General features: G+C 42.6%; 1 protein-coding gene across 1 annotated transcript in view; it reads right to left on the bottom strand.

Annotated features, from left to right (window-relative positions):
* KCNH8 (potassium voltage-gated channel subfamily H member 8) overlaps nucleotides 1-23,020 on the bottom strand; it is a 444,159-nt gene that overhangs the window by 74,370 nt on the left and 346,769 nt on the right. Inside the window, exons 9-11 of the mRNA XM_081573380.1 lie at nucleotides 15,503-15,702; nucleotides 14,423-14,672; nucleotides 6,521-6,735 (exon numbers count right to left, since the gene is read on the bottom strand). Coding sequence (XP_081429506.1) covers nucleotides 6,521-6,735; nucleotides 14,423-14,672; nucleotides 15,503-15,702 — 665 coding nt within the window. The remainder of the gene's footprint in view (nucleotides 1-6,520; nucleotides 6,736-14,422; nucleotides 14,673-15,502; nucleotides 15,703-23,020) is intronic.

Genomic DNA, 23,020 nt, shown 5'->3' with positions numbered 1-23,020 from the left:
AAGCACGAGCTGGAATCAAGATTGCCAGGAGAAATATCAATAACCTCAGATATGCAGATGACACCATCCTTATGGCAGAAAGTGAAGAAGAACTAAAGAGCCTCTTGATGAAAGTGAAAGAGGAGAGTGAAAAAGTTGGCTTAAAGCTCAACATTCAGAAAACTAAGATCATGGCATCCGGTCCCATCACTTAATGGCAAATAAATGGGGAAACAGTATCAGACTTTATTTTTCTGGGCTCCAAAATCACTGCAGGTGGTGCTTGCAGCCATGAAATTAAAAGACGCTTACTCCTTGGAAGGAAAGTTATGACCAACCTAGACAGCATATTGAAAAGCAGAGACATTACTTTGCCAACAAAGGTCCATCTAGTCAAGGCTATGGTTTCTCCAGTGGTCATGTATGGATGTGAGAGTTGGGCTGTAAAGAAAGCTGAGCGCCGAAGAATTGATGCTTTTGAACTGTGGTGTTGGAGAAGACTCTTCAGAGTCCCTTGGACTGCAAAGAGATCCAACCAGTCCATCCTGACGGAAATCAGTCCTGACTATTCATTGGAAGGGCTGATGCTGAAGCTGAAACTCCAATACTTTGGCCACCTGATGTGAAGAGCTGACTCATTTGAAAAGACCCTGATGCTGGGAAAGATTGAGGGCAGGAGGAGAAGGGGACGACAGAGGATGAGATGGTTGGATGGCATCACCGACTGAATAGACATGGGTTTGGGTGGACTCTGGGAGTTGGTGATGGACAGGGAGGCCTGGTGTGCTGTGGTTGGTGGGGCTGCAAAGAGACGCGACTGAACTGAACTGAAACAAATGGGACTGCATCATACTAAGAAGCTTTTATGTGGGAAGGAGACTATCATCAAAACCAAAAGACAACCTATTGAATGGGAGAAGGTGTTTGTAAATTATACCCAAGGAGGGGTTGATGCAAAGATATAGAAGGGGTTCATATAAGTCATTATAAAAACCCCAAACATCCCAAATAAAAAATGGGCAAAAGATGTGAAATAGACAGTTTTCCAAAGAAGACATGCAGAAGGCCAACAGGCACATGGAAAGATGCTCAAGTAGTTATCACTGGGGAAATGAGGTACCGGCTCACAGCTATAGGAATGCCTGTCATAAAAGGAGGCAAGAAAGGACAGGTGTGGGCAGGGCCGTGGGGAAGAGGGAGCCCTTAGGTGCTGTTGGTGGGAATGCAAATGCAAATATAGACACTAAGGCAAACAGTGTGGGAGTTCCTCAAAAAACTTCAAATAGAAATACCACGTGTGTGCTCAGTTGTGTATGATCCAACAATTCTGAGTATTTATCTGAAGAAAATGAAAACACCAATATGAAGACATCTGCACCCCTATAATCACCGCAGCACTACTTACTACAACCAAGACAGGGAAACCACCCGGGTGCCCATCGCTGTGTGAGTGGATGAAGGAGGTGTGGGGTGCTGTGCAGCGCACTGTTACTCATCCATGAAAACGATACTGTCCTAGCACTTCCAGCAGCATGGATGACCCTGGAGAGCACTTTGCGGTGTGATATAAGTCAGGCAGGAAAACGCATGCCGTTTGATTTCACTTATAGGTAGAATCGAAAAGACAAAACAAACAAGCAAACAAAACAGAATAAAACAGGAACAAACTGGCGGCTGCCAGAGGGGAGAGGGTTTGGTGTGGAACAAAACAGGTGAAAGGGGTTAAGAGGTGAAAACTTCTGGTTACGTGAAAAAAAACCAAAAAACTTCTGGCCACAAACTATATAAGTCACAGGGGTATAACATTACACATAGGGGATACAGTCAATAATATTGCAACAACTTTGTGTGGTGCTGGATGGTTTATTGTAGTGATCATTTTACGAGATCTAAAAATATTGAATCACTATGTTGAACATCTTAATTTAACATTGTTTGTTAATTATAACTCCATTTAAAGAAAAAGAATAGATGCAAGGACCATTACCTCACTTTTCTTTGGTCATGGTCGGGGAGAAACGTCTCAGCATGTAACTCCCCTCCCATACACAGCCTAGAGGCGGGTGAGAGTAAGCTGACTCTTCGTTAGTATGAAACTTTTATATTTAATTATGTTTAACATGCCGGTGTTATTCAATGCATGTGACCACTCTGGGAAGCTTTGCATTAATTGGGTCTGTAAGTGTGCTTGTCTCACTCAAGAGTCAGGATTACGGAGTGTGCAGTTTTGTAGCTACACTGTGGACGTCTGGTGCTTGGTGTGTAGAGAGTGTACTGCTCAGGGGTTTGGAGTATTGTGATGAATCAACCCACCATAAACTACCCACGTAGCATCGAAGACATCAAAAGTGGAAAGAACTGCTAAAAGTGGGTGCTCCTCAAGGCCCCCTTGTTTCTGTTCAGGAATCTTCTCTAAACTTCGGCGTAACCTCTTGTGCTGCCGTGGAGGTGGCACTTCCAGGATCTTCACCCAGAGGCCACTGACCCTCAGGAGCCTAGGGAACTACCACTCCCGTTACTGAAGAGAAGGGTGGACCGAAGGAGGAGACTTTATTTTTTATGCTGATCAGATTACATGAAATAATGGAAAACCGGGAGAAAAAAATGGAATAACCAACACACTTAAAATGTAGTAAGCTTCCTGTCAAAAAAATGGTCAGAAGATCTGAATAAACATGCCTCCAAAGGAGACATACCAATGGTCAATAGGCACCCAAAAAGATGCTTAATATCACTAACTATTAGAGAAATGGAGATCAATCCTACAATGATGTATCACCTCACAACAATCAGAATGACCATCATGAAAAAACTACAATCAGTAAATGATAGAGAGGGTGTGGAGAAAAGGGAGCCCTCCTACACTGCTGCTGCAGCTGTGAACTGGTGCAGCCACTACAGAGACCAGGAAGAAGGCTCCTTAGAATCTAAAAATAGAGTCGCCATAAGGTCCAGCAACCCCACTCCTCGGCATATATCTGGAAAAGAAGAAAACTCTAATTCAAAGAGATACATCCACCTCTATGTTCACAGCAGCACTATTTACAATAGCCAAGATTTGGAAGCAACCTAAGTGTCCATCAACAGATGAATGAATAAAAAAGATGTGGTACATATAAACAATGGAATACCACTCAGCCATAAAAATGAATAAAGTAATGCCATTTGCAGCAACATGGATGAAGCTGGAGGTTATCATATGACATCACTTATATGTGCAATCTCAAAAAATGAACATGTTCACAAAACAGGAACGGACACAGAGGCAGAAAACAAACTGTGGCAACCAGAGGGAAAGTGGGGGAGGGGAACATTGGGAGTCTGGGATCAACAAACACACTCTGCTATATATACAATAAATAAACAACAAGGACCTACCACAGAACACAGGGAACTACGCTCAGTATCGCATGATAACCTATCCTGGAAAAGAATCCGAAAAAGAATACATACGTATGTTTAACTGAATCACAGTTATATTGTGATTGTTGTACATCTGAAACATTGTAAGTCAACTATACTTCAATTAAAAAAATGGCAAAAAGTTTCAGGACCTCGCTGGCATCCAGTGGTTAGGGACCCATGCTCCCACTGCAGGCATCATGGCTTTGACCCCTGGTTGGGGAACTAAGATCCCCGAATGCCGTGCGGCACAGCCAAAAAAATAAAAAAAAGAGTTCCATTGAGTAACCCCTGGTAAGGGCTGCTCCACAGCCACGCCAGCAGGTCAGAGTCCATTATGTGCAAACCCAGGGGGTATCTATATGCACCCATATCAATATCTGATCTTCCATGTGTTAGCACTGTTAATTTTGGAAAACTTGTTTTTAGATACTCTTCAGTCATTATTTATCTCAAAATTCTAATGTCAAGGCAAACTAAATTTCACAACCAACAACAGATGAGTCTGTGCTAAAATCAGTTTTATAGGGTTTACCATGAGAAACTGTGAAGCAAATTTCTCATAATCTCCATAGACAGAAATAGATAAATTAATCTATGTCATTATTGGGGTCATCAGGAGATATAAATAAGGGCAAACATATAAAATACACTGAGTGCATAAAATGAGTGATTAGCATGAGGTCAGAGAGTGCTAGCTTGCCTTTTCACAAACTCAGAACATATTTTATACATTTTAATTAATTGGATGAGCTGCCACTCTAAAGTTACATGATTTATCAGAGTTCTAGATTCATAGCTCACTGTGACATGCATACCTTTTGACTATCTCTTAAAATGCTTTCTATGTTTTTATTTCAAAATGGGTTGATGATCAGTCTACTCTATCCAGATATTCTGGTAATGCTCTCTGTCACCTGATAGTTCATAAGCACTTGTGAGAGAAGGTATATCCGGAAGGCAAAATCAGAAAGACACAAACCAATCAAAGGGAGGGTTAAAACGTATCAGACCCAGTGGGGAATCTGGGGAGGAAGGCAGAGGAGGAAGATAGGAGTGGAGGGGAAAGCAGAAATACGGAGCTGAACAGCGTGGCAGAGGGGCCGTAGGAGCTTTAAGGACAAAGATACAGAGTGAAGTTACATTTACACTGTTTGCATTTCCATGATGCAAATGCTCCTCCTTCTAGAATCCATAGACCAAACTTTCACAAAGGATTCAACCCACCGGAAACTCTGTGTGATTGGGTATTTTTGCTTGTGTGGGTGTGGAAATTAAGGAGAGGGGCTGGGTCCACCTTGGACTGACACCAGAGCAGTTGCAGCCATGATCACAGGTAATCGTCAGAGCAGAACTCCCACACCCGCCAAAGTCACAGTACCCTTAGAGATAGCACGAGCTTCTACATATATGCCGGAGAAGGCAATGGCACCCCACTCCAGTACTCTTGCCTGGAGAATCCCAGGGACGGCGGAGCCTGGTAGGCTGCAGTCCATGGGGTCGCTAAGAGTCAGACACGACTGAGCGACCTCACTTTCACTTTTCCCTTTCATGCACTGGAGAAGGAAATGGCAACCCACTCCAGTGTTCTTGCCTGGAGAATGCCAGGGACGGCGGAGCCTGGTGGGCTGCCGTCTGTGGGGTCGCACAGAGTTGGACACGACTGAAGCGACTTAGCAGCAGCAGCAGCTACATATATGCATCAATGGGAAAGAGATGGAGGGGATTATGTATACACACAGCAGAAACTAATACCACATTGTAAAGCAATTATACCCCAGTAAAAAAAAATATCACAAGCCTTCTCCCCTAGAGTATAAATTTATTGGTACGTATGGTCCAAATTTAGGCTTCCCTGGTGGCTCAGAAGGTAAAGTGTCTGCCTGCAATGCAGGATACCTGGGTTCGATCCCCAGGTCAGGAAGATCCCCTGTAGAAGGAAATGGCAAATCCACTCCAGTATTCTTGCCTGGAGAATCCCATGGACAGAGGAGTCTTGTGTGTGTGATCACACACATGTTACTTAACTATTCTACATTTGTTTTCTGCCCTGTAAAACCTGACTGACACTTCAACAGCGGCTTTTGGCACTAAATAAAATGTTTGACACCGACAAAGTCCTTAATGCAAAAAGTTTTGAAATAAACATTTACACCTCCTTTGCTGTTTGCCAGCATCCATGGAGAGTTGCACACATTCAAAACCGGTACTCCTGAGCTTCAGAAAGGGATACCACCACGTTCTGTCTGTCATTTGATATCCTCAACCAAGAGGCAGTCATACAATCTGGATTCCTTCTTTACCCAAAATTTGGAGAATGCTGATGACGATGTCCCCACAATATGGGTTAGTCAAAACAAGAGCCTCGCTTTTTAAACCCTTAGGAAAAAAATCGAGTATAGCAAGTATCTGGGGCAGAGCTCAAGGCAGCAGATGAAGGCGTCTGCTGATAGAGAGCGATATGCATACATGCTCTGGCCTGCCTTGCAGCAATCATTCCTATTAAGTCATTTGTCTCTCTGACACGTTTAATGAAGTCATGTTCACGAGCGGCTTAATCACCGGACACAGTTTGGACATATTTTGACAGGAAAGCTGTTTGTATAAACTGAAACATGTAGCAAATATATAATTTCATCAAATGTTCATCATGATTCCAGGGTGACAATCTTTGGTTTGAATCCTTTCATACTTATTTACTCATTTTAAGATAGACTGTTTTGAGTCATGGTTAACCAATAAAAAGATATTCTTAAGCAAAATGGAGTAGGGAATACACACGCTTGTAGCAAACTCTGAACTGTAACCCTATCAGGAGATCTTAAAGTTCAGAGAAATCACACCTGTCTAGCTAAATATTATATGCCCCTGACACCCCTCCTGGTTATAAGCAAATGAAAATAAACAAGAAAAAAATTAAGAGAACTCCTCCATAAATTATACTTTTCTAAAATATTGATAACACGCTCCCAGTTTGCCTTCTGGCTAATTATCTAATTGCTCAATTAGTGACTGAACAGTCCCATCTTATCTGCTCAGAGACTTTGTGAAGTGAGGTCAGAACATGTTCTTTGCTGTTATAAATGATCTCCAGGCCCTGTGTGTTTGGGTCTCAGCAGTAATTAGAAGGGAGACTTACATCACTCTCATGACCTTCTCGAAGGTTGTATGTGAGGTCATGCTGAATGTCTTCCACAAATTTGTGAGCGTACTCTGGGTAGAGGTCCAGCACTTCAAAGAGTCCTTTGAGGATGATGCACTGCAGATCACAGTAGGTTAGCGCCTTCACATCCGCGTTAGTCTTGATCACTTGGTCCTTAATTGATAGATTGGCTCCAATTAAATCCCCTTTCCCTTGAAACAGCAAGAAAAGAGACATGTCGCTTGAAAGACTTCATTTGATTTACAGGCTTCATTTCTCTGAAATTACACTCAAAGGGAAGACGAACCTTTATCTGGGGCAGGGTTTCTCAGCCTTGGCAGGGTTGAGATTTGGCGCCCCATCATTCTGTGCTGGTGGGGGGAGCATTGTGTACAGGGTGGAATGTTTAGCAGCATCTCACATCACCCACCCCCAGAGATAACAGCCCAAAATATCTGCAGACATTGCCAAACGTCCCTTGGCAATCAAAACTATACCCAGAAGAGAAAACTCATCTCGAGAACAAAGCCTAGGAGAGCGGGAGTTAGAAATTGCAGGCCACACATGGGCTCACGTCCATCCCCCGCAGGATCAATACATGACTTTAGACAAAGCAGTTGACATTTTTGGTCACAGCTGCTTTAACTATTCAAAGGAAATAATAATGGCTCAGTTTTTCTGAGTAAAAATGCTTCAGGATCTTGAAGTAAGACCACAAAGAGGTATATTAATCATGTTGATTCTAGTACTTTGGACAATAATATAAGCATCACCATCTGCTTTCTAATACACTCAAGTTGTTTTATTTATCTCTGAACACGTCTGCAAGACAGGAGGCAAGTGTGGAAGAGGAGAGTTGAGAGGCAAAGGCAACTACTGGGCATCGTGGACAGTGAAATCTACTACATAAGAATGCAAAACACAGGTCATAGTTTTAATGCTCCGTGAAAGTTATGACCAACCTAGACAGCATATTAAAAAGCAGAGACATTACTCTGCCAACAAAGGTCAGTCTAGTCAAGGCTGTGGTTTTTCCAGTGGTCATGTATGGATGTGAGTTGGACTGTGAAGAAAGCTGAGTGCCGAAGAATTGATGCTTTTGAACTGTGGTGTTGGAGAAGACTCTTGAGAGTCCCTTGCATTGCAAGGAGATCCAACCAGTCCATCCTAAAGGAGATCAGCCCTGGATGTTCATTGGAAGGACTGATGTTGAAGCTGAGACTCCAATACTTTGGCTACCTGATGCAAAGAGCTGACTCATTTGAAAAGACCCTGATGCTGGGAAGGATTGGGGGCAGGAGGAGAAGGGGACGACAGAGGATGAGATGGCAGGATGGCATCACCAACTCAATGGACATGGGTTTGGGTAGACTCTGGGAGTTGGTGACGGACAGGGAGGCCTGGCATGCTGCGATTCATGAGGTTGCAAAGAGTCGGACACGACTGAGGGACTGAACTGAACTGAACTGACAGTGTGAAAATCCCATTTTCTCCAGCAGAAAAAGAAAGTGAATAAAAAAAAAAAACCTCTGAGCCCTTCCACTGCGGGGAGAAAGGCTCTGATAGTACTTTGTTCACATTCTCTCTCACCCCAGCACCTCCGATATTTGTCTGTAACACCTCTGCCCATCAGTCTTAAACTGGGAACCAGCTTACCTCCTTGAGTTTGCTGATTAGATAATATTGGACAATTTCTCTGAATCTTTAAAATCTTGAACTTGATTTGAATCTGTCTAACCTAGCAGGAAGGTGAGTATAATTGTAAGTGCTGGCAAAGAGCTGATTACAGCGTCAGTTTTATTTTAGACAGAGCCATTAATGCACTCAGCGTCCATGTGAGAAATCTGAAAGAAAATCCATTCAGTTCTCAGACAAACTTAGGTTAAAAGCTGAGGTAATATGACCAAGTTCACAAAGAACACTGGCATTGGACTCAAGGCTGCAACTCAGGAGTTTCTGCTTTATCTTTGTCCTCAAACACTATCATGCCTGCGCTTTATTTTTGTCCAAACGGTCACTTTGTTCCATTTTGTAGGGAACCAACAACCAACCATCTGCCAGCCAAAACCCACCAAGTAAATAATATCTTCAGAATGTTGTAGAACAAACTGTCCCATCCATTCTTCATTCAATTAATTTTTAAACTTCTAAATGTTTATTTTTTTATTTTGCTCAGAATTTCTGGAAGCGGTTTCTGGCATGCAGCAGGCTTCAATAAAAGTCTGTTTTATTGAACTTGACAGTAAAAGGAGATGAGCCAACTTATCCATGAATATCTGAGACATTCATAAGCATTTGTGGCAGACCAAAAGCTCAAATTATTGAATTATTTCTAGGTATTATCTTTTTAAAACCTTGAAATTGAGCCTATTTGGCAGAAGAAAAAAGACTAAAATCTATATTTATAGACACTAAGAGAATAAGCAGCCACACGGTGCTGAGGAATTTATTGTCACCAATAGTAACTTGGCAATTTTTTTTCTTGCATGTTTTGTTAGAAATCTGAATTGCTGCTCAAAAATTCAAAGCTGGGTACTGATGTAAAATGTAAGTATAGCCAGGTTGGACTGAATACAGCAAATTTTCAAGTTTTGTATGCCGCTGCTGCTTAGTCACTTCAGTTCATGACCAACTCTGTGTGACCTGATGGACTGTAGCCCGCCAGGCTCCTCTGTCGATGGGATTCTCCAGGCAAGAAGACTGGAGTGGGTTGCCATGCCCTCCTCCGGGGGATCTTCCCAACCCAGGGATCAAACCCAAGTCTCCTGCATGGCAGGCAGATTCGTTACTGCTGAGCCACCGGGGAAGCCCCAAGTTTTGTATCCCTGAGGAGAATTTACCTTGACACACCATGCTGCCATGATGAGAATTCACATTTTCTACTGGTGTTTGGAAAAACTTTAGGGTCATCCTACTTTTGTACCTTGAGTGGCCACAGAACGGTGATTTCAGCCACAGAGGCCCCAGCATCTTGCAACTTGGCATCCTAGAATTCTAGTTTTTTATTTATTCAGTGGATATTTATAGATTTTTATTTATTCAGTGGATATTTATAGATTTTTATTTATTCAGTGGATATTTATAGATCACTGACATGTGTGCCGGGCCTTGTGAGGAGCCTAATTTTCACCCTCACTAGTTTCACAACTTTCTGGATGTAGATTTAGAGCCTAGATGTAAGTTTCTTAATTACTCTGGGTTTCAGTATCCTATTTCTAAAGGAAGAGGTTTTGTGGTCCCTTACAGTCTCTGTTGGGGCTTCCCTGGTGGCTCAGCTGGTCAAGAATCCACCTGCAGTGCAGGAGACCCTGGTTCGGTTCCTGGGTTGGGAAGATCCCCTGGAGAAGGGACAGGCTACGCACTCCAGGATTCTTGGCCTTCCCTGGTGGCTCAAGTGGTAAACAATCTGCCTGCAATGCGGGAGACCTGTGTTCAATCCCTGGGCTGGGAAGATCCCCTGAGGGGGATAATGGCAACCCATTCCAGTATTCTGGCCTGGACAATCCTCATGGACAGGGGAGCCTGGGGGGCTGCAGTCCATGGGGTCACAAAGAATCAGATACGACTGAGCGGCTAAGCACAGCACAACAGCACCGTCTCTATTACTCAGAATTCTGCTTCTGATACTTACTGATCCGTTATTCTTCCATTGGGCAAAAAAAGAAAAAAGGTTGATGGGAGGCATCTGCAAACCTTCCTGGTTAGAGCTATAACTTATGTTTATTATGATTAGGCAGACTAATGCCATCTGTGAGCAGCACATTTACTGGAGCTTTCTTGTCTTCTTTTAAATCACAGTGAAGACCTTGGTGGGAAAACACAATCACTGGGACGTGAATTGAAGGTGTACTGGCAAACCCATTCTATCCCTGTAACAAATCCCTGCCTCTCAATCAACTGCATCAGATTAAGAAATGCCCTCAAGAATTGACTGGACAGTGGAATTGCTTGATTATATGTTGGCTTGACAGGTGCTTGGTGATAGGTTTCCCTTACGATATTCCGCATGAATTCATTTTGTTGGCAGAGTGAACATGTATTAAATAGCTATATTTAAGCAATGGCTAAAGTTTATCAAAATCAATATTGATTTATATTGGCCGATAAGACAATATTACCATAGGGAAAGTAAAATAGTTGATCTCCATTGAGATAATGTTAACCACAGAGAGAAAATATTAATAACTTATTATATTTGTTTGGGCTTGGTCCCAATACCACATAGGCGTGTTTAGAAGGGCCACATGCATTTAAATCACTTTTGAGAGGTACAGGGTACCAGCAAAGATGTGCAATGTTAAATATGCGAAGCTCAAGTTATGGAGGAAATCAGGGCCAGAGGCACAGGCAATGGATTAAGTCTTTTAGTTGTTAGTACAGACCACTAGGATTTCCTGTTGGCTCAGATGGTAGAGAGTCTGCCTGCAATGCTGCTGCTGCTGCTGCTGCGGCGGCGCTTCAGTCGTGTCCGACTCTGTGCGACCCCATAGACGGCAGCCCACCAGGCTCTCCCGTCCCTGGGATTCTCCAGACAAGAACACTGGAGTGGGTTGCCATTTCCTTCTCCAGTGCATGAAAGTGAAAGTGAAGTTGCTCAGTCATGTCTGACTCTTAGCGACCCCATGGACTGCAGCCTACCAGGCCCCTCCGTCCATGGGGTTCTCCAGGCAAGAGTACTGGAGTGGGCTGCCATTGCCTTCTCCGGCCTGCAATGCAGGAGACCCTAATTCCATCCCTGGGTGGAGAAGATCCCCTGGAGAAGGAAATGGCAACCTACTCCAGTATTCTTGGCTAGAATATCCCATGGACAGAGGAGCCTGGCAGGTTACAGTCCATGGGGTCACAAAGAGTCGGACACAACTGAGTGACTTCACTTTCACTTTTTCAGAAGTTTTTTTGAAAGAAGAAAATCCTATGGAATCATGTATTACAAACAATAGTATTTACATAGAAGCTGTCAAATTTGTACCTACTGTGATGTAATGTCAGGGATAATCCCTCATATTCCATTCCTGGAATTGCTGCTACTTACCAAATTTAAACATTCATCGCAATTATGGAAAGACCCATAATATATACAGCTGAAAATGATCCATTAATTTACTTACATGCATATCAAACCACAAGTTGCTAGAAAAATAACTAAACGCCCTTCTATTTTTTATTCTGATTAATTTTGATGGAGTTTTGTGGGATTATGTTTGTCTTACGATGTTGTGCTAGTTTCAGGTGGACAGCAGAATGAATCAGGGACACATGTGCGTGTGTCCACTCTTTTGGGGTTTCCTTCCCACGTCCGTCACTACAGGGCATTGAACAGAGCTCCCTGAGCTGTAGAGCAGACCCCATTAGGGGTCTGTTTCATACACGGCAGTGCGTACATGTCACTCTCAGGCTCCGACTCACCCCTCCTTCCCTTTTCTCCCGTAACTGTAAGCTTGTTTTCCATGTGGGTGCCTCTGTTCTGTAAATAAGGTCATTTGTACCGTTTTTTTAAGATTCCACATATAAATGATATCCTGTGATATTTATTTCTTTGTCTGACTTATTTCACTCAGTATGACAGTCTCTGAGTCCATCCATGCTGATGCAAATGACACGAAATGCCCTTTTAAAAGTAGACTGTGTCAACAGGCAGGCTGCAAAACTTACAGGGGTACTAAGGAAACCCACAGAAAAATATTTTATGATTGGAGCAAGGTTTTCGAAGCAAATTCTAAAAGGATTCTCACTTTTAATTTTTAATAAAAAATGATGGAATGACTGGTTTTTAACTTCACAGAGTTGATAAATGGGCAGGAAAGAGTGTTCAATTCTCCTTTTGAAAAACACACCTATATAGACTCTCACCCTCACACTGATAACAAGCTGGCCACACCGAGGGCAGCTTGTTGCTGTTTTATTTAGTTGCTAGTCCATGCCTTTCTGTTAAGGAGAAAGTCACGAGACTTCCCCAGCAGCCCAGCAGTTAGGGCTCCACCCTCCAGGACAGCAGGCGCCAGTTCAAGCCCTGGTCAGGGAGTGAAGATTCTGCATGCCTTGTGGCCAAAAGGCAAAACATGAAAGAGAAGCAATATTGTAACAAATTCAATAAAGATTCTTTTTTAAATGGTCCACATTAAAAAAAAAAAAAAGGAGAGAAAAATATAAGAGAGTGAATCAAGAGTTGAATCCAAACTTTGGAAGGCAAGCCCCACCTCTCCTCTGATAAGTGGTCAATGGAAGTCATCAGGAAGCATGGAAAGCACGTGAGTGTTTCACTCCTAGCTGCCTCCATCTCTGCACCTCTAACAGTGATCATCAGGGATTGACGAGGCAAACAGGGATCATCACAGCAACCTAATAAGGCTACAAGATTGGACTTGGATAGTGGACATACAACACTCAGCTCATATCAGGGACACAATCGATATTAGTTCTCTTCCAAAATAGAACCCATCCTGAAGCTTATAGCAAAAATTGACTGACTGCATACTTACAATGGTCCTATAGAATAAAAGGCATTGTTTAAGACAGAGAGAACAGACTTCTGGACACGGGGAGAGGGGAGAGGGTGAGATGTGTGCAGAGAGTAACATGGAAACTTATGTTACCATGTGTGAAATAGAGAGCCAGTGGGAATTTGCTGTAAGTCTCAGGAAACTTAACCAGGGGCTCTGTATCAACTAGAGAGGTGGGAGGGGGAGGGAGATGGGAGGGGGGTTCAAGAGGGAGGGGCCGTAAGTATACCTGTGGCTGATTCATGCTGAGGTTTGACAGAAAACAGCAAAATTCTGTAAAGCAGTTAGCCTTCAATTAAAAAATAAATTAATTTTTAAAAAGGCATTGTTTAGAGGGGGAAAGTGCCCTGGACAGAGAATCTGAAGACCTAGGTTAGCTTTGACCTTGGGAAAAAACAGACCTCCCATCTGTCTCTTTGTGTTAGGAAAACTTAATGAAGGTCCTATATGTGGAAATATTTTGTAAAGGTTAAGTTGTCCACAAATTTAGGTCCTTGAATATGAATATTTTAAAAAATGAAAATGCTGCATTAGCCACTTTTAATTAACATAAATTCTAAACACTGGTGTTCTGCACTGGTGTTCAAAATATATTGTTTACCTGTTTACCTGATTCATTCATAGGCCCTCAAGAACTGTGAGTTGAAAAAATAAACAAATGAAAATGATTTTTAAAAGAGGTACACATAAAACTGTATCAATAGACAGGAACTTTCCTATACTAACCCTGCATGTCATCTGTCGTTAGCTGACCTTTGCATTTCAACAGACACTGACTCCGTCTTAATAGCTGGAGTCAACTTTGTGATACAAAATCTTCCCAAACTGTCCTGTGAGTTTTCTTTGAGGGAGGAAAATTAGCTTATCATCCCCCTTGACAGCGGCACATTTATGACCGCCACAAGAGCTTATTCTCAATATGCATTCATTTCTGTGCTATTTCTAGCACAGATAAAACACTTTTCAATGTTCTTCTCTGAATGCATTCTCCACAAAAATGCAGAAACACTCTTAAAACAGCAGCTATTTCAGCAAGAGGCAGTGTACATCGTCATTCATAACCTGGCTTTAGGAATCAAAGAGAACTGTGTTCATTCTCTTGCCATGTTATTTGGGAGAAATTAAGTTAACTATTATTTACTCACTAGTAAAATACGGACAATATTTATTAAAAATGGCTTTTTAGTAAGAGTCAAAACAGGTGCTGAATATAACAGCACGGTATAAACTCAATATATGGCATAACAACAATGATAATAACTTGGCAGATTAAACTCATGTCCTGAATCAACACACTCATCCCTCATTTTCCTTCTCTCAGTCACAAGTTTCCTCCCTTTTCATCTCCTTAATTAATGCTTCAGAGTAGGATTTCCTGGAGCTTTTCCCCAAGACCTACCGAGAATGGCCAGCACCATGCTGTCTTTAAGAACCTCCATGGAGCCCGAGCACACGAAGTAGATGGCCTGCAAAGCGTCCCCCTGACGCAGCAGGTACTCCCCGGGGGCGCAGAAGGAGGTTTTGATGTGCAGGGACAGCGACCGCAGGCAGCCCCGGCTGGCGCACTCGAACAGCGACAGCTGCAAGATCTCCTTGTTGAGGTGCATGGTGATGTCAGAACGAAGCTCGTCTGGAAAGTCTTTCAAAAGCTGCCAGAGAAGATGAAAGAAGGACTCAAGCTGGGGGGCAGTCCCGCGTAGCCTGACTGCATGACCACAGGGACCTTTCCCCACTGTTTGACCAATCAGAGGACAGAAGAGGGAACTACACGTATGAATAATCCCGGATTCCTGTGAGCTGTGACCCTGGCTGTGTGATCCTGAATAATCAGCTATTAATAAGCCTGGAGAAAGACAATCAATTAATAAAAGACTCTAGAATGAACCATATTGTTCCTTGTGGCTTGCTTCTCACAAAGACACTTAACTTGGGACAGATTCCTCAGCTGTCCCGATCCTCTGAAGAGAGGAAAAACCAAATAAGCACTTAAAAACAGTGATGACTGGCTTTGTCGACGGGTTGATGGAGTGCTTGCCGGACTTATAGGATACCTACAGTGGCGGCCCAGGGTGTTTCTGGAAGTCCAGACATAACATGTTTGCAGAAAAATGCATTTTTTTACTTTGTTGGTTTCAAAGGTAAATATTAGCTTGATTAATCTAATAGTCCATGATTATACCATTCAACTGTCATAAGAATCGGTTCCTTCAAAGAGGGTCAGTGAGAATGAAAATATGTCTACCTGACTGACCAAAGTAGCAAGCTACTGTAAGACACTGGCCAATCCACAGTGACATCATGAAAACATAAGCAAGAACAGACAGAGGAACCCCCGTGGGGGTCACGAGAGGCTACATGTAAAGAGATAAAGAAGTTGGTAGGTGTGTGCTTCACTTCTTAGACCTGCGTTACAGCACTTGTTTTTACCTCAGAATATGTGCTTTCTGCCTGAAAACGTCAACACGAGAAATCACATTACCTCATTGGAATCTATCCCATTGTTGACTGACCAGGTGGTCTGGAAATACTCGAGCATCCTCTGCTTGAGCTGCTGGGGCAGGTGATGGACACGAATGAAGTCCTTCAGATCCTTGGTTCTGGTGTGATAGAGGGACCACCTGGAGTACATCCTCTGGATGATGGCCGTCACGTTTCCGAAGACCAGGGCGTGCATCAAGGCTGAGGAGACAACGCCACGCATCACAGGGGCGGGGGGCGGGGCTGCCTCCTTACCTGCAAACGTGCCGGCTGCAGACCTGGACTCCGTGGCGCATGCCTGCGTGGTCACTGTGGCACAGCTATTTTTTTACGTGAAAATCATAGAATTTTATTGAGATAAAGGCTGTAAGGTGAAGCTGGTTTGGCTAGATAGATAATCTATATTTTATAATGAGCTTGCTCTTCAGCGCACTGACCCTTTGTATGCTTGATATCATATTCCTTGACTAGCCAATTTTCGAAGAGACAAGAAACCATGACTTAAAACATTTTAATCTGTGAGCAAAGGGTATTTCAAGCTTTATCTACTCAGACATGGTGAAGAGGAAAGACTTGTTTATAAAATGGATTTTAGTGCAGCATGCAGCTATCATGACTTCCCTTATACAGTAAATTAACTGAGATAGTTAACCCGTTTACTGGTTACAATTAGTACACTGAATGGAATACCAGCTATCTTGGCACATATGGGATTTCTCCTCCTTAAATATCTTGTAATTTACTTAATTAACTTCATGAATCATGATTCACATTGAATAAATTATTTTAAAAGGATGTCAGTAGTCCTAGATGCTGATAATAATAGAAACTATTAGAAAAATAACTTTTTTTTCTTTTTGGCCTCACCACGCAGCACGTGGGGTCTTAGTGCCCCTACCCGGGACTGAACCCGTGCCCCTGCAGGGGAAGCACAGAGACTGCACCACTCCAAGGAAGTCCCAGGAAAAGTTACTATTGAAAGAAACCTGGACTGTAGTAGTTACTCAGTAAATACTAGCCAGGTAAACTAATTAACCCCCTCTAACGATCACGTTTCTACCTGTATTAGAAGACTACTGTCACACCTTCATTCAGCCATAAACGTGCCTGACCCTGAACACACAGCTCTGAGAGATGAGAGCCTAACACACACTGAAAGTATACGCATGTTCAGCTAGACTGTGACACCGCTATTCTGATACAGGCATTTTGCTGCAGCCATTTTGCCAAGGATGCATCCTGATTTAGTCATTTCGATTCCATGTGGCTTGATCAGAATAAAAATATCTTTTGAAAAACACTCCATAATATGAAAAATAGACCCCCCCGACCCACACTTAATCCGTTGGTTACCATTCTGTTTATGACAAAAGCTTTTATTGTGTACTCTATTTAACATCTGTGTTATTTTAACAGTTGGGTATAGTTGTGTAGAGTTGCGTGTCTGCTAAGTTGCTTCCGTCATGCCTGACTCTGTGCGACCTTATAGACTGCAGCCCACCAGCCTCCTCCAGGCAAGAATACCGGAGTCGGTTGCCGTGCCCTCCTTCAGAGGATCTTCCAGACCCAGGGACTGAACCCACGTCTCCCATGTCTCCTGCAATGGCAGGCCAGTTCGTTACCACTAGCAGTACCTGGGAAGCCCGTAGTTGTGTAGGTAAGATGAAATGGTTTTAATAATTTCATAGAATAAGCTATCAAGTTAGGGCCTTATAGTTTTATTACAATAACAATTACATTTCAAAAGTAACTCTATAATAAAAAACTGGGTTAACCTTTATGAGAACATTAGTCTCTTCCCCAAAGCCATCATTTGATATTAGTTTTAGGATATTAAATGTGACACATTTATATTAATAAAGACTCCAAAAAAGATGTTAGAAATGTAATTGAGGGTTTCCTGGGTAATCTGAACCCCAGCTCTCTAGCCACTTTAATTTTAAGGGCGACACATGTTAGAAATTCTGAGACCATTCAAGGAACAAAGAATTGACAGAGAAAACCAGGAGCTGAGCTTCCAGCCCTCGCTGCCCTTCTGAGAAGAGCCAGATGGTCCATGAACACGCGGCTCCTGTTTTGACGAGGTTTCTTGGTCAGAGAGTATTTTTTAAACTGGAGTGTACTTGCTTTACTGGGCTGCATTAGTTTCCACTGCACAGCAAAGCGAATCCGCTATATGTGTCACATCTCTCCTCTTTTTCGATCTCCTTCCCATCTAGGTCGCACGGAGCACTGGGCACAGTTCCCTGTGCTGTACCCTCTCTCCTGAGTTACCTGCTTTGTGCACAGCAGTGCGTATGCGTCAATCTCACCCTCTCAACTCATCCCGCCCCCTCGGGGTCCATACACTCGTTCTCTGTGTGTCTCCATTTCTGTTTTGCAAACGTAGGTTCGTCAGGATCTGATGTTTCTAGAGTCCACATGTATGCTGAGGCTTTCCCTCCCTAAAGCACCACCAGAGAGCGATGAGAGGCCAGGCTTTGTGGACCAGAATTCCAGAGGGGATGGGGCCTGGGGATGAGGTTTGTCTTACGGAAGAAGTGGAGTGAGCCGACAGACTCAACTTCCCAGGAGCTGCTCCGGGGAGGGGTCAGGAATCTCAAAGTCAGAAAAGATGCGAGGATCTGGCCTGAAACAGTAGCTGGTGGTCTAACAACGGGAATGGCCTAGTGGACAGCGCCAGTAGGGAGCCTGAGAAGGCCTTGGACCCACCTGGGTTTGTGGAACTGGGAGAAAGAATGAGGTGTGCCCACATTTACAGGCAGATCAACTCTGTTCAGATTGCAGCCCCGATCCCTATGGGATCGGCCAGGAGGTAAGACTCAGGGAAGGGAATGGCTACCCACTCCAGTATTCTTGCCTGGAGAATCCTGTGGACAGAGGAGCCTGGCGGGCTACAGTCCATGGGGTTACAAAGAGTCAGACATGACTGAGCAATTAAACACACAAGAAGCTCAGAGGTTGGGTGAAATCACTGGCTTCAGCAGTTTTTAGTTAACAACAACAAAAAATGACTAAAAATGTCTATTTTGTCTATTCAGTCCAGTTCAGTTCAGTCGCTCAGTCGTGTCCGATTCTTTGCTACCCCATGAATCGCAGCACGCCAGGCCTCCCTGTCCATCACCAACCCTCAGAGTCTACCCAATCCCATGTCCATCGAGTCAGTGATGCCATCCAACCATCTTATCCTCTGTTGTCCCCTTCTCTTCCTGCCCCCAATCCTACCCAGCATTAGGGTCTTTTCCAATGAGTCAACTCTTCGCATGAGGTAGCCAAAGTATTGGAGTTTCCGCTTCAACACCAGTCCTTCCAATGAACACCCAGGACTGATCTCCTTTAGAATGGATTGACTGGATCTCCTTGCAGTCCAAGGGACTCTCAAGAGTCTTCTCCAACACCACAGTTCAAAAGCATCAATTCTTCGGCGCTCAGCTTTCTTCACCGTCCAACTCTCACATCCATACATGACCACTGGAAAAACCATAGCCTTGACTAGACGGACTTTTGTTGGCAAAGTAATGTCTCTGCTTTTAAATATGCTATCTAGGTTGGCCATAACCTTCCTTCCAAGGAGTAAGCGTCTTTTAATTTCATGGCTGGAATCACCATCAGCAGTGATTTTGGAGCCCAAAAAAATAAAGTCTGACACTGTTAAGACCTATCAAAACATTTCTGTGCCCAAATCCCAATGTCTAAGGAGTTATGTTAAAAATTTCTTCACATCAAAATCGATAAATTAGTGCAAACTTGTCAACCAGTTATTGCAACCATCCTCCTGAACATTTCAAGATAGCCCCAATGCAAATTCTTTCTTGCCCTTACATTTATCAGAAATTAACCTCTGTCATACTAACTTCCACCTAATCTAACACTGGAGTTAAAACTCTGTATCAGGTTAAACATTACCATTTCTCTATGGAAAATATGGTCACTATGCTAATAAAGTCAGCCCATATTAACAAGAAAGGTCTCAATATTTTGGAGAAGTTACTAGAGTAGAGTTAAACTTAAGGTCTATATACGGGAGGCAATATAATGTTGCAGAGGAAATATGGACTTTGGAAACAGACCACACTGGATTTAAGTCCTGGTTATACCACCTCCTAATTCTGTAAATCAGGCAAGATACATAATTCCCTTGCATGGTTTCTTTATATGTAAAATGGGCATAATTGTACCTTGTTGATAGGATTATTCCTATCAATAAGGATTTAAAGAGTTAATATATGTTTTTTAAAAAGTGCCTGGTGTCTGTGAAAAACAGTGGGCGCTCAATTTATGTTAATTTTTCCATCAAAGTGAAAAGTGCTGTGCATTTTCAGGTTGCTCAGTGGTATACAATTGGGGGGAGAAACCCAGATTTAAGGTTTTCCAGCAACTTGTCAAATAATTGAGAATGGTTGTTTGTGTAAATAACTTTTTGATGGAAGAAATTCAAGAAATATTTAAGAAATGCCTGCTACATGCCAGCACACGTAGGTGTATATTCTTTCTAAATGTTCAAAAATGAAATGTCTTTCAAAGGGTTAAAACTATCCCCCCCAAAACACATATTGGTTAACAACTAAATGTTGAATGGTTATTTGTAGGTCATAAAGAGAGGTCTATTCTGATGCTTAAATATTTTACTTGCAAGGAGATCTCTATTTATGATAGACACTCAGCAAGGAAAAGAACTGATTCTGCTCCAAGTCCAAGGAGTTAAACATCAATTTCAGGCTGTGTTAATTCATTTATGGGCTCAGTGTTTGGAAGCTCCACCATCTGTAAAAGTATGTAGTAATAGTCATTCGTGGTAATTAAACTGAGTATGGAGGATAATTTTATTTCATTTATTTTAATACTACTTTCCTTATTATGTGTATGATTTTAACTTTGCTTTGCTTAATTATAATGGGTGTAAAGCACTTAAAGTAAGAGAAGTAATATGTTCAGATCATTGAGCATCCTAATTGTACATTATCAATAAAATGAATCCCTGGATTAATTGTAGTATTCACAAGTGTTGTTGGAAAGTAACTAGTGTATGTCTGAGTCATCATAATTTCAAAGTCTTATTTTAGCATAGGAAGTATATGAGTAAAAGTTGCTCAGTCGTGTATGACTCTTTGTGACCCCAAGGATTATACAGTCCATAGAGTTCTTCAGGCCAGAATACTGGAGTGGGTAGCCTTTCCCTTCTCCAGGGGATCTTCTCAACCCAGGGATCGAACCCAGGTCTCCCACATGGTAGGCGGATTCTTTACCAGCTGAGCCACAAGGGAAGCCCAGTGTATGTCTGAGTCATCATAATTTCAAAGCCTCATTTTAGCAGAGAAAAATGCTTCTAATTTAAGTAGTTAAAAAATAAAACCTAGCTTTCATAGTCTCTCAGTTCCCAAAGTTATTGCTTCTCTGCCATGGGTGATCATTTTCACCATGGTGAAGCGTGTGTGTAACTGTCAGGCCAAATCATTCCATCTGCTATCAAAGTTTGACAGAAGAACTTCTATATCCAGGTCAGTTTGGAAATTATCCTCTGCTTTCTCTTTCATTCCCAGCAAATTTGATGTGTATAATTCTTAAAGTAGCATGCCAGGCCTGCTGCTGAGTGTGTGGGAGGCTCTTTTGCATTGTGTAGGAGTTTTGTATAGAACATATTTTGTAAAATATCATCATAATATCAGGTCTTTGGAGGAAATTCAACAATCGGGATCCGAGAAGACAATAAACAGACCTCGAGTGACAGTGCGTCTTACAGGCTGCCCGGCTTCCTCTTTCCTGTTTTATCCTTCCTCTCCCTTCCCCCTTTCTCCCCTCCTCCTCTCCCCCTCCTCTCTCTCCCTCTCTCTCCATCGCATCTCTTTCTGGATTTGGGGCAACCTTGCTGTCCTGAGATATAACGCCAGTTCCGATCGCTTTAGTCAACTACTCTGCAGTGAGTCCACAGTGGGCCTGTGCTCTCCTGGTCTGAAGGCAGCCTGGAGCTCGGGCTCTGGGGTACTTCAGCTGCCCCACTCCTCCCTCTTGCCTACTTATTGCCCTGGAATTTTCCAGTCCTTGCTATAAGTACACGGCTTGTGGGCGGCAGTTGGCAGAGAAATCAGAAAGTGAGATCAACTTCCTAAATGATGAACTGAAATGGCAGTGTAAAGGTACCTTAAAAACAGCAAACTTCTGGGTCTAATAAAACCACATCAGGGTAGTAAATATGGGATAAGAGGACCCAAGAACGCCTTGGCTGTTGAGTTTAACTCCACATTTTCCATGACAACGATGCCATATTTGAACTAGACATGTTCTCGGTGAGGAGTTGTCTTCATTAGGAAGCTTTGTCTAACCTCCAAGGCTGAGTTAATGGTCCCAGCACTTGTGGTTCACTCACTAGGGTACTATTAAGTAGCCACTAATAAACAGAAGAACTTTAAAAGACATGGCAAAATGTTCTCAAGATATTTTGTTTGGTGACAAAAATGATAGGTGAAATTGATATAAATCTTTCAGAATATAGGGATGCAAATGTATAAAAAGACTGAAAGGAATATCTTTTTGGAGATGGCATTATATGTAATTTTACTTTTTATGTGGATTTTTCCGGTTCTTTTGAAATGTGCATTATGAAGTTAAAATGGAAAAATAAAGAACATCATCTACCTAAGTACCTATTTCCATTACTCCACTGTGAACTCCCCGAAGGAAAGCATCCTATCTTAGTCATCTTTGTTTCCCTAGTATCTAGCACAGGGCCTAAAATAATTTTATTGTGTCATAAATATTTATGGAACTGAAATGAACCTCTGGCAGTTTGATACTTTCTTTAAAAAGTTTTATAATCACAAGAAAGTAGCTTAGAAAATTTATGAATAGTTTGGTCCCAAGCCTGTCCCAACATCCTGATCCCCATCCCCAAAGGCAGTCTTTCAAAATCGTTTCTTTTAGGTCTTCTTATAATTATCATGAATATTGTAGATCATGCCATTTCACCTCCATTGATTGACTTATCATATTAAGACAAAACCTAAAAAGCAACTAGACATGAAAGGTGAGAACTCAGCTCACTGCTATCCCCTTTCTCATCCCATACCAGTTACATTATCATTTTTAGGTCATCTACGGTGAAGAAAGCTGAGCGCCGCAGAATTGATGCTTTTGAACTGTGGTGTTAGAGAAGACTCATGAGAGTCCCTTGGACTGCAAGGAGATCCAATCAATCCATCCTAAAATAGATCAATCCTGGGTGTTCATTGGAAGGACTGATGTTGAAGCTGAAACTCCAATACTTTGGCCACCTCATGCGAAGAATTGACTCATTGGAAAAGACCCTAATGCTGGGTAGGATTGGGGGCAGGAGGAGAAGGGGATGACAGAGGATAAGATGGTTGGATGGCATCACCAACTCGATGGACATGGGTTTGGGTGGACTCCGGGAGTTGGTGATGAACAGGGAGGCCTGGCGTGCTGCAATTCATGGGGTCACAAAGAGTTGGACACGACTGAGTGACTGAACTGAACTGAACTGAACTGATTATACTTTTACAAG

The sequence above is a fragment of the Giraffa tippelskirchi genome, chromosome 2 (genome assembly GCF_054371585.1).
Source record: "Giraffa tippelskirchi isolate mGirTip1 chromosome 2, T2T-mGirTip1v1.2.pri, whole genome shotgun sequence".
NCBI lineage: Eukaryota > Metazoa > Chordata > Mammalia > Artiodactyla > Giraffidae > Giraffa > Giraffa tippelskirchi.
This window is presented reverse-complemented; position numbering and strand designations above follow the sequence as displayed.